Source organism: Pelodiscus sinensis, chromosome 4, assembly GCF_052426305.1.
Source record: "Pelodiscus sinensis isolate ZL-2025 chromosome 4, ASM5242630v1, whole genome shotgun sequence".
NCBI lineage: Eukaryota > Metazoa > Chordata > Testudines > Trionychidae > Pelodiscus > Pelodiscus sinensis.
In genome coordinates this window covers 43,327,088-43,354,070 of record NC_143055.1, presented here as the reverse complement: position 1 = coordinate 43,354,070, position 26,983 = coordinate 43,327,088, and the positions used below count along the sequence as shown (strand labels likewise).

Sequence of the window (26,983 nt, the reverse complement as noted above, 5' to 3'; positions counted from 1 at the left end):
TCTTGGGGAAGGGATGGGGCTAGATCTTGGCTTGTCCTGACATTTAAAAAGTGATCTTGGGTGTAAAAAGGTTGGAGACCACTGCTCTAGGGTTAGGGCCTGGGCTTTAAGCAGATCTCAAGCATGAAATCCAGGGGTTCAAACTCAGGGGAGGGGACCTAAATGGTGCATTGCATAACTATTCTGGCTGGGGAGTTTGAGACCCCTGGGCTAGGGAAATTATACTCCTCATAATTAATACAACTGTATTCCATGGTACCTTTCTAGATAATGGGAGAACTTGAACTGTTTTTATTTTCCTTTCTTTCAACTGCAGCTTTCACACAGCAGAGATTCATTGCTAGAAGATGAGGCCATTGCTAAGCAACTGCAGTTAGAGGAAGATGTAGAGGTAAACTTTGTCCTGGTGCTCTGTCCCCGCAAATCAAATAATCCTCTTTAACAGCCTTCACTTGACAACAAAATAGCTTTGTTGTGTTTTGTGTTGAGCAATTCCATGAATTTGCTGTTCCAATGACTTGCAAAGAGAAGACAGACTTTATGCCTTCTTTAAAAAATACATTTAAACAATAAAGTTATTATATGCAAGGTTATTTTGTGGATGTCATTTTAATATTGTAAATGGGGCCTCCTTATGTACCCTGCTCTCTGCGGTTCTACATCACTCTTGCACACTCTTACCTGTCTTTACTACTCCTGCCCTTTCAGATCTACTCTTCCTTCCCCCTTCTTTACTTCTCTCTTGCCCTGTGAAATGCATGCTACATCTCAAGAGATCACTGCCATCCATGACCATTTCATTTGATGGTCTCTTGATCTCTATGCACTTCTAGACATATCCTTCTTATCCACAATAGTACTACTGTATTTAACTTTATAAGCAACATATGAATCTGTTTTATATGGGGAGAAGGGTAGAATATCTGTGAAAATATGTGCATGTTTTCTTCATTGAAGGGAAGAGTGGGTAATTTACGTTTAATAGATGTACAGGAAAATGTTTAATGCATAAGTATTCTATGAAATAAATGTTTTATAGTTTACAAACATTAAAAAATAGAACATCCTCCATGACAGTGGCTCCCAAACTTTTTGGCATCATGCCCCCTTTTTGATTTTTTTTGAAAAACCCTCATGCCCCCGCTCTACCCCCAACAGCAAAACTTGTTGAGGAAAAAAAAAAAAGGAACTGACTGGGGCAGCAAAACTTGATGGGGGGTGGGTTGCCTTGCCCCCCCCCCCCCCCCAGAATTTCTTCATGCCCCCAGTTTGGGAACCCGTGCTCTATGAATTTGCCAGAAAATATTATCTTCTCATAGGGTTAACTTTTTATATTAAATGTACGTTTTTAGAAAAAGACTAAATTTTCTTTAAATCCCTAATGCAATTTGTACAAGAGTGGTGGTGCTGTAGATATAATTAGAGCATCTCCATTACATTTCTTGTGTATCTTTTACTTAAATGCCTCATTTACATTAATGATACTGTTTCTGTCCTTTTTCGTCTTTCTGCTGGAAGCAGGAAAGATAGATGCCATTCATCAGCTTCAGTATACTACCAGTGTTATGGTTACATAGAAAATAGTGCCTGTGGTATATCTGGACTTATGAAGTCATCTATTTGAATCATGCAGGAAGGCGTGTTTGTTCTTGGGTTAAGGCAGTTTACTTGCTGTTGCAAAAGGATTTGATTTGTAATGTGGAGTACAGTTATTACCAATAAACACCTTAGGACAAATGTTTTCCTCAAGGCATAATATTAGATGATGATAATGGTAACAAGGATTCCTGTCACTGTTGTAGATGTTGCCTTTGTTAGGTTTTCCTTCATTTGTTCCTAATATAACTAGGCTTTATATTTTTATTTGGCACAAGCTAATAATTAATTGCAAATGAAATCTGAGGAATTGTGTAGATCTGACACTGGAGGAAATCTATTTTGTTGAAATTGCTATCTATATTTTTCAACAGGATTCGCATCTGTCTAATATGTCAGTTTCTCAAATGCATTAAAGTAAGAGCCAGGGAAATGTCAGAGGATATATTTGTAAAAATCTGCCATCTTTGAATAAGCAAACTGGCATTAAGATGCCACTTTCATTATGGTGATGTTTTAATATAGAACAGGATTTTTTTTTTCTGAAATCAATTCTGGAAGAGGATCTCTGAGACCAGCCGGGAGCTCCCGGGTAACAGATTTAGTAGTGAGATCTTGACTTCTTTTCTGATTTTAGATGTGTAATGTATTAAGAAGGTAGTCCAAATGTTCAAAGGAACAGAATAATGGTATTGCACAATTTTATTCCTAAATATCTAGATAGCGTGTCTCTTTATATAGTGGGTTGGTTGGTATTACAGATACCTTTCATTGAGTTGAATACTGTCACAACACTTGGGGTAAAACAAGTCATTTTGTAGCATTTGGAGAAGTCTAATGCAGCAGTATTTCCTCTTGGCGAAATATTTGATTTAAATTATTGTCATTGTCCATGTGTTTTGTGAATTTTTTATCTTTATATACAAACTATCTATGAATTAATTCTTTGACAAAAACCTGGATATTCTCCTCTTTTCACAGCTAGAGAGACAGCTGCATGAAGATGAAGAATTTGCCAGAACTCTGGCCATGTTGGATGAAACACCAAAGAAAAAAAAGGTTAATTTTTAATAAGTTTTGTTTTAAAAATAAAAAGATTTTTAAAACTAAAATGTTCTTGTGACTCCTGGATTGCATTATATTTGTGTGTATGTATTTTATGGAGATCCATGGGGAGGCTAGAAGCATTAGGTTATGGGATTGAAAAGGTTATGCCCACTTGTACTTGTACATGATTCTGGGATGCATTAACAAGAGTGTTGTGAGCAAGACACAAGAAGTCTTCTGCTGATTAGGCCTCAATTGGAGTATTGTGTCCAGTTCTGGGCACCACATTTCAAGAAAGATGTGGAGAAATTGGAGAAGGTCCAGAGAAGAGCAACAAGAATGATTAAAGGTCTAGAGAACATGAACTGTGAGGGAAGACTGAAAGAATTGGGCTTGTTTAGTTCAGAAACCAGAAGACTGAGAGGGGACATGATAGCGGTTTTTAAGTATCTAAAAGGGTGCTACAAGGAGGAGGGAGATGAATTGTTCTCCTTGGCCTTTGAGGATAGGACAAGAAGCAATGGGCTTAAACTGCAGCAAGAGAGGTTTAGGTTGGACATCAGGAAAAACTTCCTAACTGTCAGGGTGGTTAAACACTGGAATAAATTGCCTACGGTGGCTGTGGAATTGCCATCTCTGGAGATATTTAAAAGCAGGTTAGATAGACCTCTATCAGAGATGGTCTAGACAGTGCTTGGTCCTGCTGTGAGGGTAGGGGACTGGACTCAATGACCTCTCAAGTTCCCTTCCAGTTCTAGTGTTCTATGATGCCCATTCTCAGTAAGAATCATCCTCCCTGAGCATCAGCAGGTGTCTTGCTTTTTATCCTTGAAGTTGAGTGGGTGGACTGCTTCCTTTGAAACTGTCACTATGCTCTGTTGGCTGCTAGGCTGTGTCCAGACTCAGGGTTTTTTCCGAAAAAAGTAGCCTTTTTTCGAAAAAACTTCACCTGCGTCTAGACTGCAGCCGCGTTCTTTCGAAATTAAATCGAAAGAATGCGGCTTTTCTTTCGACGGTGGTAAACCTAATTCCACGAGGAAGAACGCCTTCTTTCGAAAGTGCTCTTTCGAAAGAAGGCGTTCTTGAAAGCAAACAGGCTTTTTAGAAAGAGAGCATCCAGACTCACTGGGTGCTTTCTTTCGAAAAAGCGGCTTGCTTTTTCGAAACTCCGTGTGCAGTCTAGACGCTCTCTTTCGAAAGAGGCTCTTTCGAAAGTATCTTTCGAAAGAGGCTTGCAGTCTAGACATAGCCCTAGTGAGTGCAGCAGAACAGTTCTCCTTTACTGGCCCCTTCATTAGTAGAGTTCTTCACCTTTGTCATAATTATAGCTTTGTACATAGCTGTCTAACAAGCTAACTCTGAGACTTACCTGAAGATTAAACAGTAAATCCAGGTGATAATTATATCTATGAACTCACCTAGTATTGTCTGACAAAATGTTTTTTTTATAATTAGTAATTTACTGGAAAAGAAGATTGAACCATTAGCAGTTAATTACTGGCTTCTGTATCTCTTCAGAACTAGAAATCTAGTCAATGAAACTCCTCATTCAGTTGTCTGTTTTCTGTTTGTGGGCATAATTTCTCTATTAACATATGAAATTTTACAAGACCAAGTTGTAGGTTGGGTATACACTAAGAATGTTAAAATGCAATTATTTGACTAATTGTATAGTTGATAAGCACCCCAGCAGAGCTGCAGCTGGGGTAGTTCCAGAGGAGCGAACTCGAGCCGGGACTGAAGTCCTGGCTTATGTTGGCTCCAGAGCCACCCATGCTACGGCTCTGCATTTTAAATGCAGTAAGTGCCATTGGGCTCTTACTACATTTAAAATGCAGAAGCGCAGTGATGTTTGCGGTTCAGCAACCCCTGTCCGTGGCCAGCCCTGGCTGCTGTGAACAAGGGTTTCTTGGCAGCAGCAGCCCCTGTCTGTGGGGGGGCCCCAGCTCCGCTTTGGGACCCCTGTGGACAGGGGCTGCTTTTTAACGTGTCCTCTATCCCCGCTGCTGTCTCTAATACAGGTGGGGGGCCAGATGGCACCCCAGAAACAGTGCTGGCGGGGAATGGGCTCTTAAGCTGGCTCCCCCCAGCAGTGGCTCTTGTCCCCCCTCTTCCCAAGAGGGTGCGCTGCAGAGAACATGATGAGAGCGGGGACTGCTTGAGTCCCTGCTCTCCCCGTGCTCCCTGCGGCACTTCTGCTTCTGAAAAGCAGTTCAGCTTCACTTCACTTCAAAAGCAGAAGCGCCCACAGTGGGAACCAGTACGAGTGGGGACTGAAGAAATTCCCACTTGTGCTGTTTCCCACTGTGCCTCTGCTTCCCCTGCCTCCTCTTACTGGGGGAAACCAGCTTTACTGTCTCCTTCCCCACAACACCAGCTTCTGCTCCCCCTCCCTTGCTGATAGAGGCAGCTGGGGGAACTAGTCGAGTCTCCTATCCAATAAGCATTTGCTTATTGGCTAGTCGACTAGTTGCTTACATCCGTAGTATACAGTTAAACTGGTGCAATAGCATAGCTGCAGCTGCACTGCTGTAGTGTTTTAGTGTAGACTCTGAGTTATGGGAATGGGAATGGTTCTCCGATCACTGTAGTAATGGGAGTGGTAGCTAGTGACCTAGTGCTGTCTGGGGGATAAATAAGCTTAGCTACTTTGCTGAGGGGTATGGATTTTTCATAGCTTATGGGACATAGTTGGGTTGACTTAACTTTTTAGTGTGGAACTGGTCTTAGTTTTTAAACTGATTTTGTGAAGTAGCACAGTTTTCCAGTTTGATTGTGATTCATGCTCAGATGTGATGTAGAAGGTTAAAATTTAATATTAAAATACTGAAGACTGAAATAGTTTGTGGGAAAAATTCAAATTAAATCAAAGTTATATTAGTACTTTTGAATGTATTCTATAGGCAATTATGTAGCAAAATCTTATCAACATAAAAATGGAATGGTTTAGGGTTTGTGTTTCCTATCACATGTAGGTCCACTTTAAATTCAGCCCAGATTGGTAGACTATTTGGTGACTTAGTACTTGAGGTGAAGTTGAGTTGCTGATCCAAAGTGAGAGTCTACGTCACAAAACCACCACCTTATTTTGTTTCTACCTTGCAAGAATGTTGGCAATCTCAGAGAAGCCAGGGATTGAAAAAACATAGAAAATGAATTCTTAAAATTGTGGGTCCTCTGTGTTAGAGAGTGCCTGATAAGCGAATAGGAGGCTGTATTTTTCAGTGTTGTAAATCTGACATTGTCCACCAGTGTTAAAACATACATAAAATAGGATTGTTCTAACTGTTATGATTTTCTGCTTCCTTGATTTTATTTTGAAACTAATCAAAACATTCAAACTGAAAATAGGTCAGATGTAAATCAGAAAGGGAACACTTACTAGTTAAAGTAATCGCCTTCGAAATTCATAAATGAAAGCTGTTTCTCTTAAGCTGCCAAATGAACTGATTAGGACCAAATTTATCATCATAGGTTATTAGACATATGTCTCCCATTCGAAGAGGGGGGTATGCAGAAGGACAGAATTTGATCCTAAAAAGCTTATCTGCTTAGATGTATTTTCCAGAGGTGCATGAATAAATCCTGTTCTAACAAGTGGTTGGGACTAACCATTTACACAGTGCTTTTCAGAACCCAAATATAGCTTTCAGAAATTGAGAGAGATGGTTTGAACCTGCCGAAGGTGTACACTTCTAACCCCTGGTATTTTGTTTGTTTGTTTAGGCTCGAAAAGATCCAGAAGACAAGCAAATCATTTCAACTACCAAGACAAGTTCAAACACAATGGAAAAAAATAAACAATCTAAAAAAAGTAATGCTAGCATACAGAAAAACTTTAGCATTCAATCTGGAATATGAAAGTTCTCCTGTTAACACACATTTCTTCCCCCTCCCTCTTTTTTTCCCCCAGGGATAACTTCAAACTCAACAGAAGACACAAAGACTAATAATGAAAAGGAACAAGCTAAATCAGAAAACACAAGAGCATCCTGTTCACATCCAGAAACTTCTGTCAGTAAAGCAATGGAGTTAATGAATAAGACCTTGCCTTTGAAACCTAGCTCTAAGCTTGTGGCTCTGAAACAGAAAGAAGAGAGCAATAAAAAGGGGGGAGAGATTCCTAGTGCAGCGACAAAAGAAAAAATCACTTCAGAAAAGGAAGAGAAGAGAACGCCAAAGAAACAGAAAATTTCTCCCCAAAAACCTGAGGTAGGGACCTTTCATGAAGGAGGTCACTAGCGCTTGATGCTGACAGAAGGGTATGAATGGGTTTTTTTTTTTTTTTTGGGGGTGGTGGTTTTTTTTTTCATTTTACCAGGTTCCTCATCTAACTATTGTTGCTGGTCAATATGTTTTGCCTTTGCATTTCTCATTTCAAGAAGTCAAATTTGTAATGAAGTTTACAAAGCAAGAAAAAGATTACCCAGAAGAATATTTAAAGAATTAACCTAGGAATTAATAGATCTAGTTAACAAGCACTTTTTAAAGGGTACATGTGCACAGAAATATCATGTTGAAAAGTTTTGTGGGAAGAAAGCACTTCTCTGAATAGTTACATAATGCAGAAATTTGGAGGGGGAAAACTGAATTGATGGTGACTGGGAGTTTTTTGGTGCTCAAATTGATTACAGAAGTGAACGGGTTTTTTGAATCCTTGGTATGCAAATACATTGTTACCAGAATAAATAACTCCTAGGCATGTGCTTGGTACAGGTTATGATACAAATATGAAAACTGTTCTAGCTGAATTCTCGATGCAGGATGCTGTAGATGACACAGGAGGAAATTAATTTAGAATATATGTTAATAAATATAAGAAATGCAGACTTAAGCACAGCATAATCAGCTTTTCAACAATTCCTACCTTGTTGTTAATCCTAGACTCTGAAATGTCAGAAGCTTCTGCTAGTCTTATATTTCAAATAGTTAAATGTTAATTTGAGAGAAGATTCGGAAGATAATTTTCTCAACTCTCTAATCCAGGGCTACTCAACTTTGGAAGCCCAGGGGGCCACAGTGACACTCACAGCACATGAGCGTGCACACAGGGCTTGACAAACTATACAATCTACTCGCCTATGGCGAGTAGATTTCAGCTGCGCGTCCCGTTCATTCGTGGCGCGCGCATGCGCAATGCGTCTCTTGCGCATGTGCAGTACGGGGCTGGCAAGTGATTTTCGCTACCGTTTGTCAAACCCTGTGTGTGTGTGTGTGTGTGTGTGTGTGTGTGTATATACCCTGTGTGTGTGTGTGTGTGTGTGTGTGTGTATATACCCTGTGTGTGTGTGTGTGTATATATAATTTTTTTTTTTTTTTTTTTTTTTGCAAATAGCTTCTTTCACACTGACAGGCATGAATACAAAAATTAAGCCTTAAGCCATGGCTCCAGACATAAATGTGGCCAGTGTGAGCCAGTCAGCACCTCTCAGGCCCTGCCCATAAGACTAAGCAGCTATCACTTCCCACAATGCCCCGGGGCTCCCAGCACCTCCTCCCTGGGGGCTAGAAAAGCTGACCCCTTATATCCATTTGTTCCAGCCAGGCCGTCCGCTTGCATCTTTCAGTATTTACCTCGCCTGGGAAATCCCTCACCGTTGTGGAGTGTGTTCCCAGGGGAGGCCATGTTCAAAGGATCCCACCCACAGGCTGCGTGTTGAGCCCACGTAAACACAAACCTCACTGCAGGCTGCGAACAAGTGGGCAATAAGCTGCATGTTGAGATAAGAAGCTTTAAAATAAGAAGCTAAAAATGGCATACATTGTCTCTAAGGTTCTGTATGCTTAACAACAGTCATAGTTTGTGTTTGTAAAGAGAAATAGACAATATTGCATTTACAAGGAGGAAGGCCTGAATTCTCTAATAGGTCTTTTCTTACTTCTTAGATTTTTATGAATAAAAGGCTGATGCATCTGAAGCATTGCAAAATAAATTGGTTGTGTGTATCAGCTTAGGGCATGTCTACATGTGAAAATTATTCTGGTTTAAGATTGAATATGAATTTAAAGTGGATTTCTATTCCCTGATAGAGCTCATCCAAACATGATGTTAACATAAATAGTGAAAATGTTCACTGTTGAACAGTAATTCTTTTCGCATATTTAAAGAGATGTGCTGCAATACTGTAGAGTTATTTTCCTTTTGTAAAGGCCAGTGTTGCTAGTACAGTTGAACCTCTTTAGTCCAGTGCTCTCTGGTCTGTCAAGGCACGACATCCTTGGTCTGCAATCATTTTAGATAGCTGGATGTTCACTTATCATGGGTGTGGCCAAGTTTCAGTCCCATAAAGTTTGTTTACAGCCACCAGTCCTGTGGCTCAGTGTTCCGTGCATGTTGTTTAGTTCTAATTTACCCCTAAATGTCTTCTAAGAGCCCAGTAAACAGTGGAAGTGTTGGTAATGTTGCTAGACAATATTGACCCCCTGTGGTTCGTCAAATTCTTTAGCTCAGCTCTGGTCAGGTCCTGAGGGTGCCGGTCTACAGAGGTTCAACCTGTAGTTGTGTGTCAGCATTTTAAAATGAGCCGTAGGGTTTGCTGCTGCTTTAGTACACCAGAAGCTATTTGGAAATTTTAAAGAAAGTAAGCCTTGAGTTTGATTGTTACATTGCTTACTGCAAATTTCTTCTTTCAAAGTCTTTCAGTCCTGAGGACTCTGAAAAGAAACGCGTCAACTACCAGGCATATCGGAGTTTCCTTAATCGAGAAGGTCCAAAAGCACTTGGTTCCAAAGACATACCACAAGTAAGTCCCAGGTTGGCTGCAGTATTCCCTCTACTCTTTTTCATTCATGCACAGAATTTTTTTTTTTTTTTTTTTTTTTTTTACATCCATGTATAGAATAAATTTAAGTGCACTGGGCATGTGTGAATGTGCACCACCAGTAGTAACTAAACATACTGCTTTACTTAATCAGCTGGGCATTGTTTGAATCTCTCCTGAGTGACTGCATAAGCACACAGTTTACAGGGAACACGGGTTGGTTGGCTGTAGAAGATTTACAGCATTTTCTGTGTAATAATATTGATGCACTTATTGAAGCCTAAGGGCTTTTAGGTATAAATTACTTGGTAATACCCAATAATTTGGAAAGTAAACTCAGTATTTGTGGCATTCAAAGGTGCTTGTGAAAATGGCTTGTAGGAGTCTATAGTTCTGTCATGTTGTTGAGCTCACTTACAAGAGTGCAGCATTTTGAAGTGTGCCAATTGTTTTGATCCAAGAAAAAGATTGATTTCATTTTTTTAATTCCTTATGAAATAAAAGCCATATCTTTTTATGTAAAAATAAACAGCACAAATTAAAAAACCTAAATGTCACAGACTTGGAAACCTTTGGTATAATATTGGATTTATATAGAGATTTTAAAAAAAATATTTACTAGGGGGCAGTGCCCCCTGCTTGCTATGCTTGCCACCCCCCATCTTCGGGGGTGAGCAAGACTGATTCTCACTCTGGCGGCTGGAGTCTATGCCAGCTCCAGCCCCTCAGGCCTCCCCACAGCAGGAGGGGAGGGCAGGGCCAGGGGCCATCTCAGACTTAGCCGTTGGGGAGGGGAGGGCTGGGACCGCACCAGACCTGGCCTCTTGTCTTCGACCCTCCCCGCGCCAGCCCAGCCTGCCTGCCTCCCTGGCCTCTCGGCCCCCCTCTGACTGCTGGAGGAGCACCAGGGTGGAGCTGGGGGCGGCGGGAGTGGCAGTGCTGCTCCTTGCTGAGCTGGAGACCCCTGACGCTCCAGGACCCAGCAGGGAACTGCTGCCTCCGCAACATGCATGCTTCTCTACAAGTCATCCGGCATGGAGCCTCGGGGTGTTCTCCTTTCCGCGCAGGAAGCTGGCATGCTAATCTTGGGGAGGGGAGAGGGTTCTTGGCTGGTGTTCCAGGCATGCAGCAGGCCCCCCAGTGCGGCTGGGTTGAGCAGCTGGAAGTGGCAGTTCTCCGCGGGGTCCTGGAATGTTGGGGGCCTCCAGTGCAGCGAGGAGCCACTGCTGCCACCCCATTGTCCTGCAGGGGAGCTGGGGGCCAGCGGGGAGTCCAAGGCGCCCTCCTGATGCAGGGGGGGCAGAGAACTGTGACCCATGGCTGCCTCTTCTGGGGACTCTGTTGAGGCTGGGGTGGGGCGGGGTGACATGATGAGTCACTCTGTCACCCCACAGGAAAAACTTTCTTTAATATATAGAGAAACAGTAGAAAACAACTGCCCTTCTGGTCGAAGAAAGTGACTGCCAGGGGTTTGCCGTGCTTGAAGCACAGGGAGTGGATACCTATTGTAATTGAGTTTTCCTACTTAAATTTAGCTAAGTGTCAAACGAATAGTTCTGATTCTGACTATCAATTCAATTGTTTTTGGCTGCTGACAGACTCAGCTAACTAAACAGTACTTGACAAATCAAGGTATTGAAGAAGTTGTTTTTGTAATGGGGAGACATTTTGCTGTAAGTGCATCAAGTGATACTGCTTACTGCAATATTTGATTCTTAGGGAGCTGAAAACTGCTTGGAAGGCTTGACATTCGTAATTACAGGAGTCCTGGAGTCTATTGAACGAGATGAGGCAAAGTCTTTAATTGAGCGTTATGGGGGAAAAGTAACTGGTAATGTCAGCAAGAAGACAAACTATCTTATTATGGGGCGTGACTGTGGCCAGTCTAAATGTGACAAGGTAAGTGCTACTACGGACGATCCAAGAATGAAGTATACAAGTTAATTCACTCATAGACTTTAAGGCCAGAAGGGACCTTCATGATCATCTGGTCTGAACTCCTGCACGTTGCAGGCCACAAAACCTTGCCTGCTTACTCCTTTAATGAATCTGTAACCTCTAGCTGAGTTACTGAAGTCCTCAAATCATAATCTAAAGACTTCACGTTACAAAGAATCCATCATTTACACTAGTTTAAACGTGCAAAGTGACACATGCCGCGTGATGCAGAGGAAGGTGAAACCTCCCAGGGTGTCATGCCAGTCTGTCCCAGAGGGGAAAATTCCTTCTTAATCTCAAATATGGCAATCATTGGACCCTGGGTCTTGCTGAAGTGCTCAACAGCCACGCATCATCTGGGAAACAATTGTCTGTAGAGCCCCGTTACTGGCTATTGGGGATATTTGTTACTATTAGTTGTAGATTAGCTATGTGCAGTTGTAGGCAGTCTTATCATAGTGTCCCCTCCATACAGTTATCAAGTTCCGTTTTGAAGCCAATTAGGTTTCTTGCCTTCATGACTCCCCTTGAAGAGCAGTTCCAGAACTTCACTCCTCTGGTGGCTAGAAACCTTTGTCTAATTTTAAGCCTAAACTTTTTGCTGGTAGTTTTACATCCAGTTCTTGTGTCAATGTTGGTGCTTAACTTTAAATAACTCTTCTCTCATTCAAAACATATCCACATGTAAATTTACTATCATCACATCTCTCTTCCAAAACAAGACAGTTCTCTCTAAAAGTGTATTTTGAAAAATACGCAAAAAATGAAATACAGATTGTATTTAACCAGGACTCTCTGGTCTGGCAACATCTGTGGTCCGGCAGGATCACAGATGTTCATGGACCCAAAATACCAGATATAAGGAGGTCCTGCTGTGGGGCAGGAGTGCAGTGGGGGGGCTCGTGACTCAGCCAGGAGCCCCATGTATGGGTGGTGGTGGTGAGCAGTGCAGTGGGGAAATCTGGCCCCAACCGTTAAGCAGTAGCAGGGGATTAGCAACAGCTGTGCAGCTCTGGCTCCGGCCCCGGCAGCAGACAGGTAGCTCCAGCCCTTGCCATGCGGATCTGGCCCAGGGAGTCTGGCCATGCAGCTCCGACCCCAGCAGCAGGCGGGCCAAGCAGAGCTAGAGAGCTCTGGCCCAGGGAGTGACCAGGCAACAGCAGGGTGGGCCGGAGCGCTAGTGGAGGTGGTGGGTTGGGCAATGGTTTAGCATAGGCCAAGAGGGGAGAGACCTCCCTTGGTCCAGCAAATCCCCTCATCTGGGACTGGTCAGGTCCCGAGGATGCCAGACCAGGGAGGTCCAACCTGTAGTAACTTTTCTTAAAAAAATGAAATGTTAATAGACTTTCTTTGTACTACTAATTTTAGATTGTGTCTCAGTTAAAGGTAACACTGACTTCCTTCTTTTTCTACCAGTAGCTTCAATTTTGACAGTAGTTTTGTGGGCTCATCCATACTCACATATGTACAGACGGTATGTCTGAGGAAGTGCACTTTCTTCTATATGTAAGAGCAGGAATACGCCCAAAGTTGACAGCAATGCTAATTAGTGGTGTTTCAGTTAATGTACAAATAATACAGTATTAATATTAAAGGCTTCAGACCTGATTAAATATAAAACTTGTGAAAAGAATTCAGAGTGTTGGAAACATGTCTGGCTAATAAAGTTAGTCTGAAACCGCCAAAGGTGGGACAGTCAATACTGAAGTCATTCATTGAGTAGTAGGATGAGTCGGTAGGACAGTGGTCTCCAACCTTTTTTAACCATAAGATCGCTTTTTCAATTTAAGTGCAATGTAAGATCTACCTCACACCCAAATACCCTTGCCCCACTTCCTTCCAGCCCCTTCTTTGAGGCCCTGCCCCGATCCACCCTTTCTCCGAGGCCTCACTCTGTACACTCCATCTCCTTTCCTCCCCCATCCTCATTCACTTTCGCCAAGCTGAGTAGGGGATAGGCATGCAGGCTCTGGTCTTAGGCCAAGGGGTTTGGAGTGTGGGAGGGGCTCTGGGCTTAGCCCAGGGTGGGGGTTTGGGGTCCGGGGTCCAGGAGGAGTTTCAGGGGCAAGATCTAGGAAGGAGTTTGGGTTCAGGGGAACTTGCATCTGGGGCACGAGGTTGGGTGTAGGAGAAGATTCAGGGCTGGGACGGGTTCAGGCAGCAGGTTCTGGCTGGGCACCGTTTTACTGAGACTGCTTCTGGGTGGTGGAGCAGTGAGGTTAAGGCAGGTGTACCCCTGCCCTAGCCCTGCACCACTCCTGTAAGCAGCTGGCATGTACAGTCATGGCACCATATGCTGCCCCTCATCTACAGGCACAGAGTCCACAGCTTCTACTTACCATGGATTCCCATTACTGATCAATGGGAGTTGCAGGAGTGGTGTCTGCAGGCAAGGACACCATGTGGCAGCCCCCTGCTCTGCCTTTCTCAGGGGCTGCAGGGATATGCCAGCCACTTCCAGGAGCAGCAGTTACCACAAGAATAATGACTCCTGCCATGACAGGTTAGGCATTTGAGAATTCGCTACTCAAAGAATTTAAGCGTAAGAGAGAAATGAAAATTATGAAATGCACAGACCAGTCAAAAACCAAAAATAACCCGCTTTACTTCTTTCACTGTTTGTAACAACTACTCCCCATGCATGTGTTGTGTTGGGAAATGAGAGGGAAGGACAGGTGTGTGTTTGTGAGAATGACAGACAATGTGTGAGCATGATAGACATTTGCATTGCCAAGCTCCCTCCAGTCCCTTCTCTCTGTGTGGAGAGAGGGTACAGGAGTTGGGGGAGGAGGGACACCCTGACATCAGTGCCTCCCCCTTCCTCCCTCCCCACCCTGCACAGCAAGCAGGGAGTTTCTAGGGGGGCAGCTCCAAGGCAGAGAGGGCAGGGAGTAGCATGACAGTGGATGCAGGGGCAACTGAAGTACCAGTGCTTGATAGCCTTTTGGCCAAACCAGTCAAGATCACCTGTCAGAGACTCCAAGACCTACTGGCGAATCCCGATTTACTGGTTGACCACTGCTCTAAGATAATTTTGATTAATGAGCACAGACGGTGTCTGGTGAAACAAGAAATGAATCTGAAGGTGTAAATTAATCAGCCCTGTCAGACTGTTGTTTAATGTGTCTTATTGCCACTTGCAATGCATATTCAAAAGTTAATTTCTGGGAAAATTTAAAATAAAAATAATTCCAGGTATGTAAACTAGTTTCAGATTTTTTTTTCAAATGCCACCATTTGATAATGTGAATAGAAGTCCTTTAAATGTCTGTCTTTAATGTACAGTGTTTGTATTTTTTATATTACTACTAAAAACAACCACACATACCCTAACTACTTCCCCTCCTGTCTCATTTCTGTCATTTATAGGCTATTTGGTATTAATTTTGTTTTTAAAATTGTATCTGCTACTGAGAGTAGCTTTTAGCATTGCTTGTGTTTCCAAACTTAGTCATACATGAACTGTTTTACAGAAGTGCAATTGAGCTAATCTTCGTTATTCTTTCTGTTCTAGGCATCAACATTAGGGACAAAAATTATTGACGAGGATGGCCTATTTGATCTGATTAGAAATATGCCAGGCAAAAAGTCCAAATATGAATTAGCAGCAGAAGCTGAGGTTTGTACAAAATAAACTTACATTTATTTCTTAAAGTACTGTACACTAATGTTCTGTGTTTGCCCACCACCTGTCCTACCTTTGGCGGTTTCAGACTAACTTTATTAGCCAGACATGTTTCCAACACTCTGAATTCTTTTCACAAGTTTTATATTGTGGCTAAGGAGACGTCCTTTTACTCGTTTTTGCTTTTGTTTTATAAGATTTTTTAAAACCTATTTAATACACTAATACTCCCCCTAGTGGAGTGCCTATTTGAGGAGTGAGTATATTTAGGGGAAATCCAATACATTTAATAAGTTTTACTAATTGATTATTCTTTAAAATGTAATAGTGCTAGCACACCACAGCTTCTTTACATTTGTGTGCAGTCTAATTGAAGATGATCAAGGCATCTGAGATCCTATTGCCAATTTAGGGTAATAAATGGCATATGCTAAAGTTAGCACTTACGTTTTGTTGCTATTTTGTCACTCCTCTGTGCAAACATTAAGTAATCTTAATCTAAATAAACTAATGTTAATGAATGCTATAAAGTGTTACACAGTGTGGTTAAGCTCAGTCTATAATGATCAGGCAAACAGTATTCACAGTTTTCTAGCGGTACTAACGTGGCTTCCAAAGTAAATGTAGACATGGTCTTGCCATTTCTCCTGTGACTAGCAGCTCTAATTGTGATAATTGTATCTATTTTTATATAAACCTAAAATTGATTTTGTGTTAGTATTGTAATCCACTCACAGGCTTACTGTTCATAACTGTGGGAGTTGTGTTTCTTTGGCAGTGTCGCAAAGTTCCAAAACGTTTTGATAGAAATTTGGGCTTATGACTGAGCTTCATTTTTCATAGAAAGTGTCTGTTTTTCTCAAGGGCAATTTTGGGCTTTTTGTTTGAAAAACCAAAACATTTTTTGAAATGCTACCATAGTGCTTCATGGGAGTTAGTTTTCTCTTTTCTCTTCCATAGGCTGCACCCTTTAGCCTCAAATTATATATCCAACAAAGTGCCATAAGTAGAGACTCTGTGATATCGTAATGGGTCGGCAATAAGGGAGACCGTGGTGCATAATGAGAGTTACAGTTCAGGTACCTCATGGCCCCCTCTATGGAGTGGCTCCCTAGCCTGACAGATCCCATGAGGCAAGGCAGTGTTACTTCCAAATTGAAGTTTTAATTTTTATTGCTGAATATTTCAAACTTTTCCTTGGAAAATTTCTGACAATGAGTATATCATTTGAATAAAATCGTATACAGAGGGGTGGTGAAGATTCCAATTAGCTCTATTTATATACACTGTGCCATTCCAAAGGCTCTCTAGTTCTTTATGCCACTGGCCTGTGTATTTCCTGGTTGGTATTATTTTCCCTTCACACTTTCACTCTTCTGACTTTGAAGGCAAAGAAATCAAAGCCAAAATGGGACAAGACCCCGCAAAAAGTTGAGCCTGAAAAAAGAAAAGTTAGCCCAGCTAAGAGAGAAACTGACTCTAAAAAAAGCAACTCCACTCCAGAAAAAGGAGGCACCTTCAGATCTCTAAAAAAAGAAACTACCGAAACACAGAAAAGTCTGGACTTCAAGCAGCAAGCTGTGGAGAGAAAGCATGCTCCAAAGGCTGAAGAGACTTGTGTTCCTGATATAAGCAAAGTCAGAGCAGAAGGGTTGCTATGGGTTGATAAATATAAGCCCACATCTCTTAAAACAGTAATTGGACAGCAAGGGGATCAAAGCTGTGCTAATAAGTTGTTACGATGGCTCCAAAACTGGTACAAGAATACTTCTGAGGACAAACATGGTGACTATGCAATTAATATCTATCTGGCTTTTTGCAGGTTTCTCAGTTTGTAGAATTGTTGGTGTTCCCACTGCTCAGCTTCATGTAGAATTCTTCTGTATATAGTGCTAGCAACTAATATTCTGGAATCTGATTTAATGTCTCAGAGTAGAAGTGATATTTTCAGCAAGTGTCAAGTCTCTGTTTTATCTTTGCAGTTGTAAAACCACAGTGTTGTATTCTATTTGTTTGGATATTTACAAAGTATAAGATACCCAGACTTCAACAATCATTAATTCACTTCCCCTACATTCCTTAAGAGTCTTCCACCATAATTGGCCTCTGCCAACACCCATTTCCTCATCAGCAAGGAGAAAAGTGAGCCTTGCAAAGCCCTGAAGGCTATTGTACTCTGGTGGCTGCTGTGCACACGGGGAAGAAGTGACTTCCCAAGCTCCTGGCAATGACGAGCATGTTGTTTTAACAATAATCTGTGACTTAAAAAAAAAAAAAAGATGCTGCAAACTGGTCAGTACAATATGTTGGTACTTAATGTGTGGTATTCTGTACTAACTTTTTCTGACCTTCCATGATAATCTATAAGAGAATGAAAATGTCATCCTAAGTTTGCATATAATTTCATTAGAACCCACAGGCTTATTTTTCATGTCTTCAAAACTAATGTCTCAGCAACTAAAATGGTAAAACATTTTAGTGCCAACAAGTATGTTAATTTTGGAAACAATTAAAAGCAAAGAGTACAATCACTTAATCTGTTTGAACTGAAATGATTTGAATTACAGTTCTCCAAATGTTCATGCTACAGTTTTTTATAGATTTGTAGTCCATCATTCTGGTATCCAAAAATTGAGCTTGCTTGTTTTAAGGTCTAGTTTTTCAGGTATGGTTTTTAAAATGTGACTCTGTCCCATCTCTGTATTATATTTAGATAATCTCCCCCCACCCCCTTTTTTTTAAAGGAAAACCCAGTAAATTGGGAGGCAAAGATGATGGTACTAATTTTAAAGCAGCTTTACTGTCCGGGCCACCAGGAGTTGGTAAAACGACTACAGCTGCTTTAGTTTGTCAGGTGAGTGCTGCTTCACAAATGTTTTTGGTATGCAAGAGAAGTTGCAGGCATTGGACATAGGCCTTAATGTTTCCAATTACAGGTGTAAGATCAAGCTGGATCCCACTGTGACTCTGCATAGGCACAGGAGTTCACCTACTAGGGATGTGAATATGTAGTCATTTACATGATTAACGGTGTAAACTGTTACACACAGTGGGAGGCCAGAGCCATCCCCTCCCTGCCTGCTGCTGCTTCCCACAGAGGCAGCAGCATGGAATGGTGGTGGCAATATAGGCAGGAGCCGGGGGTCGCGGGGAACTGGCTTAAAACTGCTCCTGCCTGCTCCCCCTGTGTAAATGTGTACTCGCTGTAAATTTCAGCCATTACATGTTTACAAAATTAAGCATGTGTTAACATCCCTTCCACCTATACATAGAGCCACCATGAATGTCCACCCATATAGAACTGCTTGTAGTGTCAGGATCTTACATGAGAATACAGATGACTGATGGGCAACCTAGACTAGTGAGTGGCCATCCTTCATCTCAGTGTGCTTGTATACCTAGAATTTGCAGGATGTGCCCACGGAGCTGCAGTAGCACTTTGAGTGGATGCAGAGGGTATGCACGGCTCTCAGTCCATGTTGTAAGGTGCATGCTGATAGCACACTTCACATGTCCTTGCTTTACTTGCATGTCACTTCAGTAATACTGGTAGGAAGAAACTACACCGATAGAAACCAGCTGAGTCTGGCAACTTGGCACATGGGCAATGGTAAACAACATTTCTTATGGGTCACACACAGTACCCTAATGGGCTGCATGTGGAACTGCTGACCACAGGTTGCCTGTCATTGATACAGGCAGTAGGATACTCCTGTAATGTGTAGTGTTAGTACATATATGATAGTGGTGTGATTATGCATCCATGTCTATTTATGAAAAGAAATATATGTTGCAGTGTGTTGAGGATTGGATTTTTTTTAAAGTTTACAGTGCTTGCTTAACTCTGTTCCTAATGAAGGTAATAGGAGATAGTGAGAGCAGAGTGAAGCCATCAGTCATGCTTTTGAAAATTGTGTGACATTAGGAGGAATAACAAAATATAGCCCTAAGCCTAAATATTTTCACTTCCCCCACTGTCACACTTTCTAAGTGAATTGTTAAAGACAAAGAAGCTGAGAAGAGTTGGGACAGTATTGAATTTTTGCTGACACTTGAGAAAATTATTCAAATGTTTGTCTAATAACATTTTCTCAACTGGTGGGTCATGGCCCCAGTGCACATCATGATAACAGTCGGGGCTCATGATATGTTGAAACTTTATAACCATTGTCAAGCAAAGAAACAATGAAATTATTTAAAATCTTACTACATTTAAAAATCTAATTACATCAATATAATAGTTAACTATTTTAACAATAAGATTCTATCAATTATATAGACTTAATGTTATCACTGATTTTTTTTTTAACCTCTTTTTATAGTATATGTTTTGGGGGCTTTCAGGTTAGGCCTCCCTTACTGAAAAGACTGAGAAACTCTGACCTAATCTGTCTAGTTTTGTGGTGGGAGATAATGAAGATTTCACACACAATGTTTCTTTCTGTAAATCTTTCAGAAATACTAATGGAAAATCCCAGACATCATTCACAATGGGGCCTAAGGGAGTTTGCACCCAAAACCTAGTGAAAGCAAGTCTGAGTTGGGTCCAGAATTCTTATCCTCTTTGAAAAACCCCAACTAAAACTCTGATTTTTCTGCTTCAGATGAGACCTATACTATATATTCCAGGTTCTCAAACTGGGGTGTCACCAGGGTATTACGGGCTCATTAGGTTATTACAGGGGCTGTCATCCTCCATTCCATACCCTGATTCACCTCCAGCATTTAAAGTGGTGCTTATTTTATTTAAAAAAGTGTTTTTAATTTGTAAGGGGAGGTCATACTGAAGCTTGCTACATGAAAGGGGTCACCAACACAAAAGTTAGAGAACCACTGATATATTCCTATTTAAACTGAGTTCTTGATGTGTTACTTCAGTTCCCTTCTGTGCCTGAATATGTGATCTCCCAGTTATATAAAACTGGAAAGAGACAGATCCACCCTCAAACTTACACAATTTTAGAAATGAATTCTTGAGTCAGTAGTGGACTTCATTCTGCTGTGGGCAAGATAGCATGGTCTCTGTTTATGGTGGTTGACCCTAAAAATATTTAGGATACAATAGAAAAAGAAGGGAAAATTCAAAAGTGTGATTGGAAATGAGTGATGGGAGGGATCACATAAGGATTACCTGCTATGTTCCCTCCCTATGGAGCATCTGGTATTAGCTGCTGTTGGCAGACAGGATACTGGGCTAGATAGATCTTTGATCTGACCCAGTATGGCCGTTCTTATGTTCTAAAAGATAATCTAACAACAAAACTGCATATTATTTTAGATGATAATATATGGTATTCCCATCTTTGCTGATGAGTGATTTGTTGTTTTTTTTCTGTTGTGTTCTAACTGTTCTGCTTTGTTTGTACTGAATTAGGAATTGGGGTACAGTTATGTGGAACTGAATGCCAGTGACACTCGCAGTAAGAACAGTTTGAAGGATGTGGTTGCTGAATCTCTAAATAACACCAGCATTAAAGACTTCTGTTCTGGTACGTAAAGTGTGTGATGGTCCTTGTTGCTTTTAGGTGGGGCCCTGTTGTGTGCACTGCTGAGTGCCTCAACTCTTACTGAAGTGAAGTTAACTGTACCCTCTTTTGAGGACATCCATTGGGAGCTAAGCATGCTCAATAGCTGGTCCATATGTTAGAGAGGGAGTTTCATGTATTAAGATGAAGGCAAGGTAGAACAATGAGCCTGGAAAGAATCCTAAATATCAATTTAGGTTGACATTTCTAATTGTTATGGAAGTTGCGGGACAGGACTAGTGTGCACTAGTAGATAATGTAGAAATAAGAGGATTTGTCAGCACTACCGTGTGAACATGTTGTATTTTGAGTGTGCCATGTGTGCGAGTGGCAGAACAGGTTAATATTTACTTGATATAGATTTAACTTCAGAGTTGTGTAAAAAATACCACCATTATAACCTTGGGAAGTAAATAGTTCAGCGTAACTTCACTTTATCTTTATTACTTCTTTAGGAATGTCCCATTCTGTTAGTATGAAACATGTATTGATCATGGATGAAGTGGATGGAATGGCAGGGAATGAAGACAGAGGAGGGATACAGGTGAAACATCTACCATTTGTTGCTGTCACTATCCATATAAATGTAATATAAAGTAGTTGATCAAGATGATGATCTCATCACAGAGCTTAGTATTGCTCAACAGTTTACATAATGGCAGGGAGAGGTGGCAAGTACTTTGGAGGATAGACTCCTACTTCAAAATAACCTGGATAAACTAAAGAAGTGGTCTGAGGTAAATAGGATGAAGTTCAATATGGACAAATGTGAAGTGCTTCAGTTAGGGAGAAACAATCAGTTTCTAATACAGAATGGGAAGTGACTGTCTAGGAAGGAGTACTGCAGAAAGGTATCTAGGGGTCATAGTGGACCACAAGCTAAATATGAGTCAGCAGTGTAACACTTGCAAAAAAAGCAAACCTCATTTTGGGATGTATTAACAGGAGTGTTATAAGCAAGATACAAGAAGTAATTCTTTTGCTTTACTCTGCGCTGGTTAGGCCTCAGCTGCAGTATTGTGTCCAGTTCTGGGCAACGCATTTCAGGAAAGATGTGGGAAATGGGAGAAGGTCCAGAGAAAAGCATAAAAAATGATTAAAGGTCTAGAGAACATGAGCTATGAGGGAAAAGTGAAAGTATTGGAGTTGTTTAGTTTGGAAAAGAGAAGACTAAGAGGGGACATAACAGCTTTCAAGTATCTAAAAGGGTGTTACAAGGCAGAAGAGGAAAAATTACTCCTTCTTAACTTTTGATAGGACAAGAAGCAATGGGCTTAAATTGTATCAAGGGAGGTTTAGGTTGGATTTGACAAAAAGCTTCCCGTGAGGGTGGTCAAGCACTGGAATAAATTGCCTAGGAAGGTTGTGGAATCTCCATCATTGGAGATATTTAAGAGCAGGTTAGACGGGCATCTCCAAGATTTTTGGAAAGGGTCAAGGGCTGCACTTCTCTATGGAGGGGGTATGAGGTTTGGGATGGAGGTAGGGTGCAGAAGAGAACGTGGGGTAGGGGATTGGGGAGCAGGGTCTGAGAGGGTCTAAACAAGTGAAGTATGGGATTGTGACCTTGGGTAGGGGATTAGGGTGCTGGGTTGAGGAGGGAGTTGGGGTGCAGGAGTAAATTTTGATCTGGGGGAGGTGTATAGCAGGGGGTGCAGAGTCTGAGAGGAATTGTGATCTGGCGTGGTGTGCAGAGGAGGTGACCTGAGTTATGAAGTGGTGAGGGGGCTGAGGTGCCTGAGGTAGGCTTTGGCTGGAAGTAATTTACCTCCCAGCTGGCAGTCCAACTGGGTCACTGAGGCAGGTTCTCTCCTGCATCAGCCCCATCCACATGGGTTCCCTCCATGTGCTATTGAGGACCACGCGTCCCTGGAGGGCAAGAGACTTCGCTCATGCTCCCGTCCCCAGGCCAATCGAGTTCTAGGAGCAGGGGTGTGTGGGAACTTTTGCCCCTGCCAAGGTCTCATGGCACCTAGAGGGAACTGCCAGCTCTTTTGAATAGCTGGTGATCCCCTCTACATTCCCCTCGGGGGGAGGGGAAAGTAGGGGAGAGGGGATTTTTTGTGTTCCCCTGCCCCCAGGCCAATCATCACAGCTAGGGGCAAGGAAGTACGCAAAGTCTCTCATTCCCCATCAGGAGTGCAGAGCATATAGATGAAGCCACTGCTGTTCAGAATGGTTGGTGGTTAGTCTGGGGGTAGGAGAGTGTGCAAAATCTCCCCCCCTCCACTCCATCGGGGTGCAATGCATAGAGCAGCGGTTCTCAAACTTTGTAGGCTCCGGAGCCCTTTACACGTGTAAAAATTTATGCGGAGCCCTAGCAGTCCACTGATTGTATGTGTTGTACCTATCGATGTTTCCAGTTTGTCAGCCTCGCGGAGCCCTTGGAGATCTCTCGGGAGCCCTGGGGAGCACAGTTTGAGGAAAAACTGGCATAGAGGGAACTATGCATCCCTGGTGGTGGTGGGGAAGAGACTTCTTATGCTGTCCCACCCCCGAGCCAATCGAAGCCTCTTGCCCTGTGCACCCTTCCAAGGTGGGCCACTGGCCGTATCGTGCCCACCCCTGATCTAGATGGTGCTTGGTCCTGCAGGGGACTGGACTTGATGACCCCTTGAGAACCTTCCAGTTCTAGTTATTCTATTATTCTAATATTAATACTGGGGGGGAAGCGGGGTACCCTGCTTAAATTGCAGTTGAGGCACGGTGGAAATAATTGTATATGTCAATATAGTGGTAAATGAGAGTTGAAAGGACCTGATCCATAATATTACCCCATGAAAGTCAGTAGGACTAAGCTGATTTATAACATCTAAGGATTTAGGCCAAGTATTGATTCATAACTGAAACAAATGCTAATAGCAAAAACTATGTGTGTGGTATGTTGAAGACGTTAACATTTGCACTGTAAACATGTTTAAATTGCAGGAGTTAATTGCTCTGATCAAACACACAAAGATTCCTATCATTTGTATGTGTAATGATCGGAACCATCCCAAGATTCGTTCCCTGGTCCATTACTGTTTTGATCTTCGCTTTCAGAGACCTCGGCTAGAACAGATTAAGGTAGGAAGAGTGACATTACATTGTTCAGTGAGTAGCATTGCACTGAATGCAGCGTCCTCTATAAGCACAATTTGTTAATTGTCAGGTCACTTGTAGAAACAGAACCAACACCTAAGATTAAAAATAAGACTGCATGGAGTAATTTAGTAGTTGGAGGGTGGCTGGATAGATTTTTTGGGCTATTCCAGATTTTTTCAAAAGTTGGATGCATAGTTAGGCACCTAAGAAAGTGACCTCATATTTTAAAGAGCCAAGTGCCAAGGTAAAAGTAACAATGGGTAGTAGATACCCATACTTGAAAGAAGACTGATTTAAAAAAAAAACTTATTTAATAAACTGAAATAAAATCATTTAACTTTCTTCATTGTGGATGTTCATATTTAGCCTCATTTTTTATTCTCTTTTAACTATATTATATGTACAAAAATATTCAACACATTTTTCTCTTGCAAATATTTTACTCATTACAGGGTGCCATGATGTCCATTGCATTTAAAGAAGGGTTAAAGATACCTGCTCCAGCTATGAATGAGATAATTTTGGCAGCAAATCAGGATATTAGGCAGGTCAGTTATACACCTGAAGCAATCTTGGTAGCCTGTAGTTCATACTTGCATTGTAACACATGAATATTATTAACAGCTGTGTTTTGTGAGAGATCAGATTTTTTTTTTCCTGTCAGATGTCTTTAGCTATACATAAGATGTCTCATTTGTTTGTTCCCAGGTTTTACATAATCTTAATATGTGGTGTACAAAAAATAAATCATTGACTTATGATGAGGCAAAAGCTGATGCCAACAAAGCCAAAAAGGATATCAAACTGGTAAGACAACTGTACATCTTGGATCGGCTGCTGATGGATTTGTTCCTGTTAACCAGAAGGTGCTTATAAGCACTAGTGACAGAGTTCAACAATAGAAATAAAATGCTAGTAGTCAAAATATATACACAGGTAGTCAGCTACTTAAAAAGCGTTTTGACTATGTACCAGACCAGCTTATTTGCTAAAGTTTTATCACCATAACTGAAGAGTAAAACAGACAAAATTAGTAGTTTATCCCAGAGCAAGTTCAGAAAAGAGTGCTCCTTGAAGTCTGTTATGGATCTCACTATGTAGATCTAAACTGCCTCTGCAAGATTAATATACTTTAGATGAAGTTGGCCATGCAATTTAGCTTTATATCTATGCAACAATAATGTATATTTTTAAAAAAGCACCAACTTGTTAGCTCCCTGAAGGTTAAAGCTTATAGAGTTCACTCCTTTCTAACCGTAATTCTAAGGAATTCTAGCAGAACAGAGTTTTATATTAGAATCCAGATATAGCTATAGGCCATTGCTAAAGTGCTTCCTGTCTTCATCTAGTATTAGAAGATGTGCAATCAACTTGCTTTTAAAAATGCTTTTTATTGTAGGGCCCCTTTGATGTTGTCAGGAAGGTTTTTGTTGCTGGAGAGGAAACTGCTCACATGTCTCTTATAGACAAATCCGACTTATTCTTCCATGATTACTCTCTAGCACCTCTTTTTGTCCAGGAAAACTACGTACATGTAAAACCTATTGCTGCTCGGTGAGTTGTTCAGTATCGCAAATGGTTCTGGGTCTGGGTCTTTTTTATATTTGAGATGTATTAAAGAATAAAAATTGTTTGCAGGTTCCAGCAGTAAAATGGATAACTCCTTTTTTTTTTTTTTTTTTTTTAAAGAGGTAACATGAAAAAACATTTGATGCTACTGAGCAGAGCGGCAGACAGTATATGTGATGGTGACCTAGTTGATCGGCAGATTCGCAGTAAGCAAAACTGGAACCTTCTGCCTACGCAGGTAAACTGTTCTTTTATTCCTCACACATAATGTAAGGCTATCTCAAATACCAGATCACTGCCTTGAACTTGTCCTAGTTTATTACATGTATTCCTATACTGTTTTTCAGTTTAAATGGTAGATTCTGCCATTTTGATTACAACATTTCCCTTATTTACGTGAGTTAAAACCACTTTGTAATAATAGTGTTTCCCAAACTTCTGAAAGCTTGAGCTTCTCTTCAGGAAATTGCATGTCCCCTGCAACTCTGTCATGTTGTAGAAAGTTGAGATGGATAGATCTTGGACATAATCTCTGTCTTCCCTACCTCCCTTGGCTAGTCCTTGTAATCTCCTGCCAGCACCATCACACACTATCCCTGTTGGCAATCTGGAGAACAATTATTTGGACATCTGTCCATGCCCTCTTGGCCAATCCTTCGTGGTGTTTTTCTCCTCCTGCCTTCACACAGACTTTGAGAAATGCTATCATACTCCTGGTATCAAGTTAATAGAAACCTCATGAAAGCTGTATCCATTGGGGTATGCACAAGTGCCCCCTCAAGGTGCTAAAGGTTTGCCCCAAGGCTGTGTATATGTAGAGGAGTTTACTTCCGCCAGCCACTTCAGTTCCTTCATCACAGAGGGCAGATGGTATTATCTGTGTGTGTTACTACAGTTAGGATGTTGGAGAACCCAAACCTGTTTGAATAGTTCAGTTTGAGGATAGGGATTTTTGGTTTTGTTGTGTTCTGTATTTTAATATTTTAATAGTGTTTTGTGGCTTTTAAAGATTCATTCTGGTGCTGAATAGGGATGTTAAATTGCGGTTGATTGAGTAGTTGATGGAATTTCCATGGACTACTCAACTAGTCGATAGGCACTTCCTCATTCCTCCTTTGAAATGTACAAGAGCTCCCGCTGGGGAGTCCTGCTGACTCCGGGCTGCACGCAGGTGCCTGCTTTGAAATGTACAAGAGTCCCTAGTGGGGGGCTCTTATGCATTTCAAAGCCATGGAGCCTGGGGTCAGCAGGGAACTCCTCAGCTGACCCTGCACTCTGCACGGCATTTCCTCAGAACCCAGGAGTCTTTTAAAAGCTGTTCATGCTGCCTAGTTATTGTTACTGTGCCTGTAAGGTGCCAAACTTAGAACATAAGAACAGCTATACTGGGTCAAACCAAAGGTCCATCTAGCTCAGTATCCTGTCTACCTGCTGTGTTCGCTCCCTCTGGGGCATCTGGTATTGGCCACTGTTGGCAATCATCGTGTGATCCCTCTCCTGTCACCAATTTCCAGACAGAGGCTAGGGGCACCACTTCTACATATTCTGGCTAATAGCCATTGACAGACCTAACTCCATGAATTTGTCTAGCTCTTTTTTGAACCCTATTAATTTTAGTCTTCACAACACCCTCTGATAAGGAGTTCCACAGGTTGACTCTGCACTGTGTGAAGAAAAACTTAATTTTGTGTGTTTTTAAACCTGCTGTGTATTAATTTCATTTGGTGACCCCTAGTTCTTATGGGAACAAGTACGTAACTTTTCCTTATTCACTTTTTCCATGCCAGTCATGATTTTATAGACCTCTATCATAGCCCCCCCTTAGTTTCCTTTTTTCT

General features: G+C 41.6%; 1 protein-coding gene across 2 annotated transcripts in view; it reads left to right on the top strand.

Annotated features, from left to right (window-relative positions):
- Window positions 1-26,983, top strand: part of RFC1 (replication factor C subunit 1) — an 81,819-nt gene that overhangs the window by 45,902 nt on the left and 8,934 nt on the right. For both annotated transcript variants that reach the window (XM_075930561.2, XM_075930560.2), the window contains exons 6-21: window positions 317-391; window positions 2,578-2,655; window positions 6,370-6,457; window positions 6,557-6,855; window positions 9,279-9,386; window positions 11,124-11,303; window positions 14,857-14,961; window positions 16,356-16,752; window positions 17,712-17,821; window positions 20,342-20,456; window positions 20,948-21,036; window positions 23,421-23,558; window positions 24,029-24,124; window positions 24,285-24,383; window positions 24,976-25,130; window positions 25,266-25,383. In XM_075930561.2, coding sequence (XP_075786676.2) covers window positions 317-391; window positions 2,578-2,655; window positions 6,370-6,457; window positions 6,557-6,855; window positions 9,279-9,386; window positions 11,124-11,303; window positions 14,857-14,961; window positions 16,356-16,752; window positions 17,712-17,821; window positions 20,342-20,456; window positions 20,948-21,036; window positions 23,421-23,558; window positions 24,029-24,124; window positions 24,285-24,383; window positions 24,976-25,130; window positions 25,266-25,383 — 2,250 coding nt within the window. The remainder of the gene's footprint in view (window positions 1-316; window positions 392-2,577; window positions 2,656-6,369; window positions 6,458-6,556; window positions 6,856-9,278; window positions 9,387-11,123; window positions 11,304-14,856; window positions 14,962-16,355; window positions 16,753-17,711; window positions 17,822-20,341; window positions 20,457-20,947; window positions 21,037-23,420; window positions 23,559-24,028; window positions 24,125-24,284; window positions 24,384-24,975; window positions 25,131-25,265; window positions 25,384-26,983) is intronic.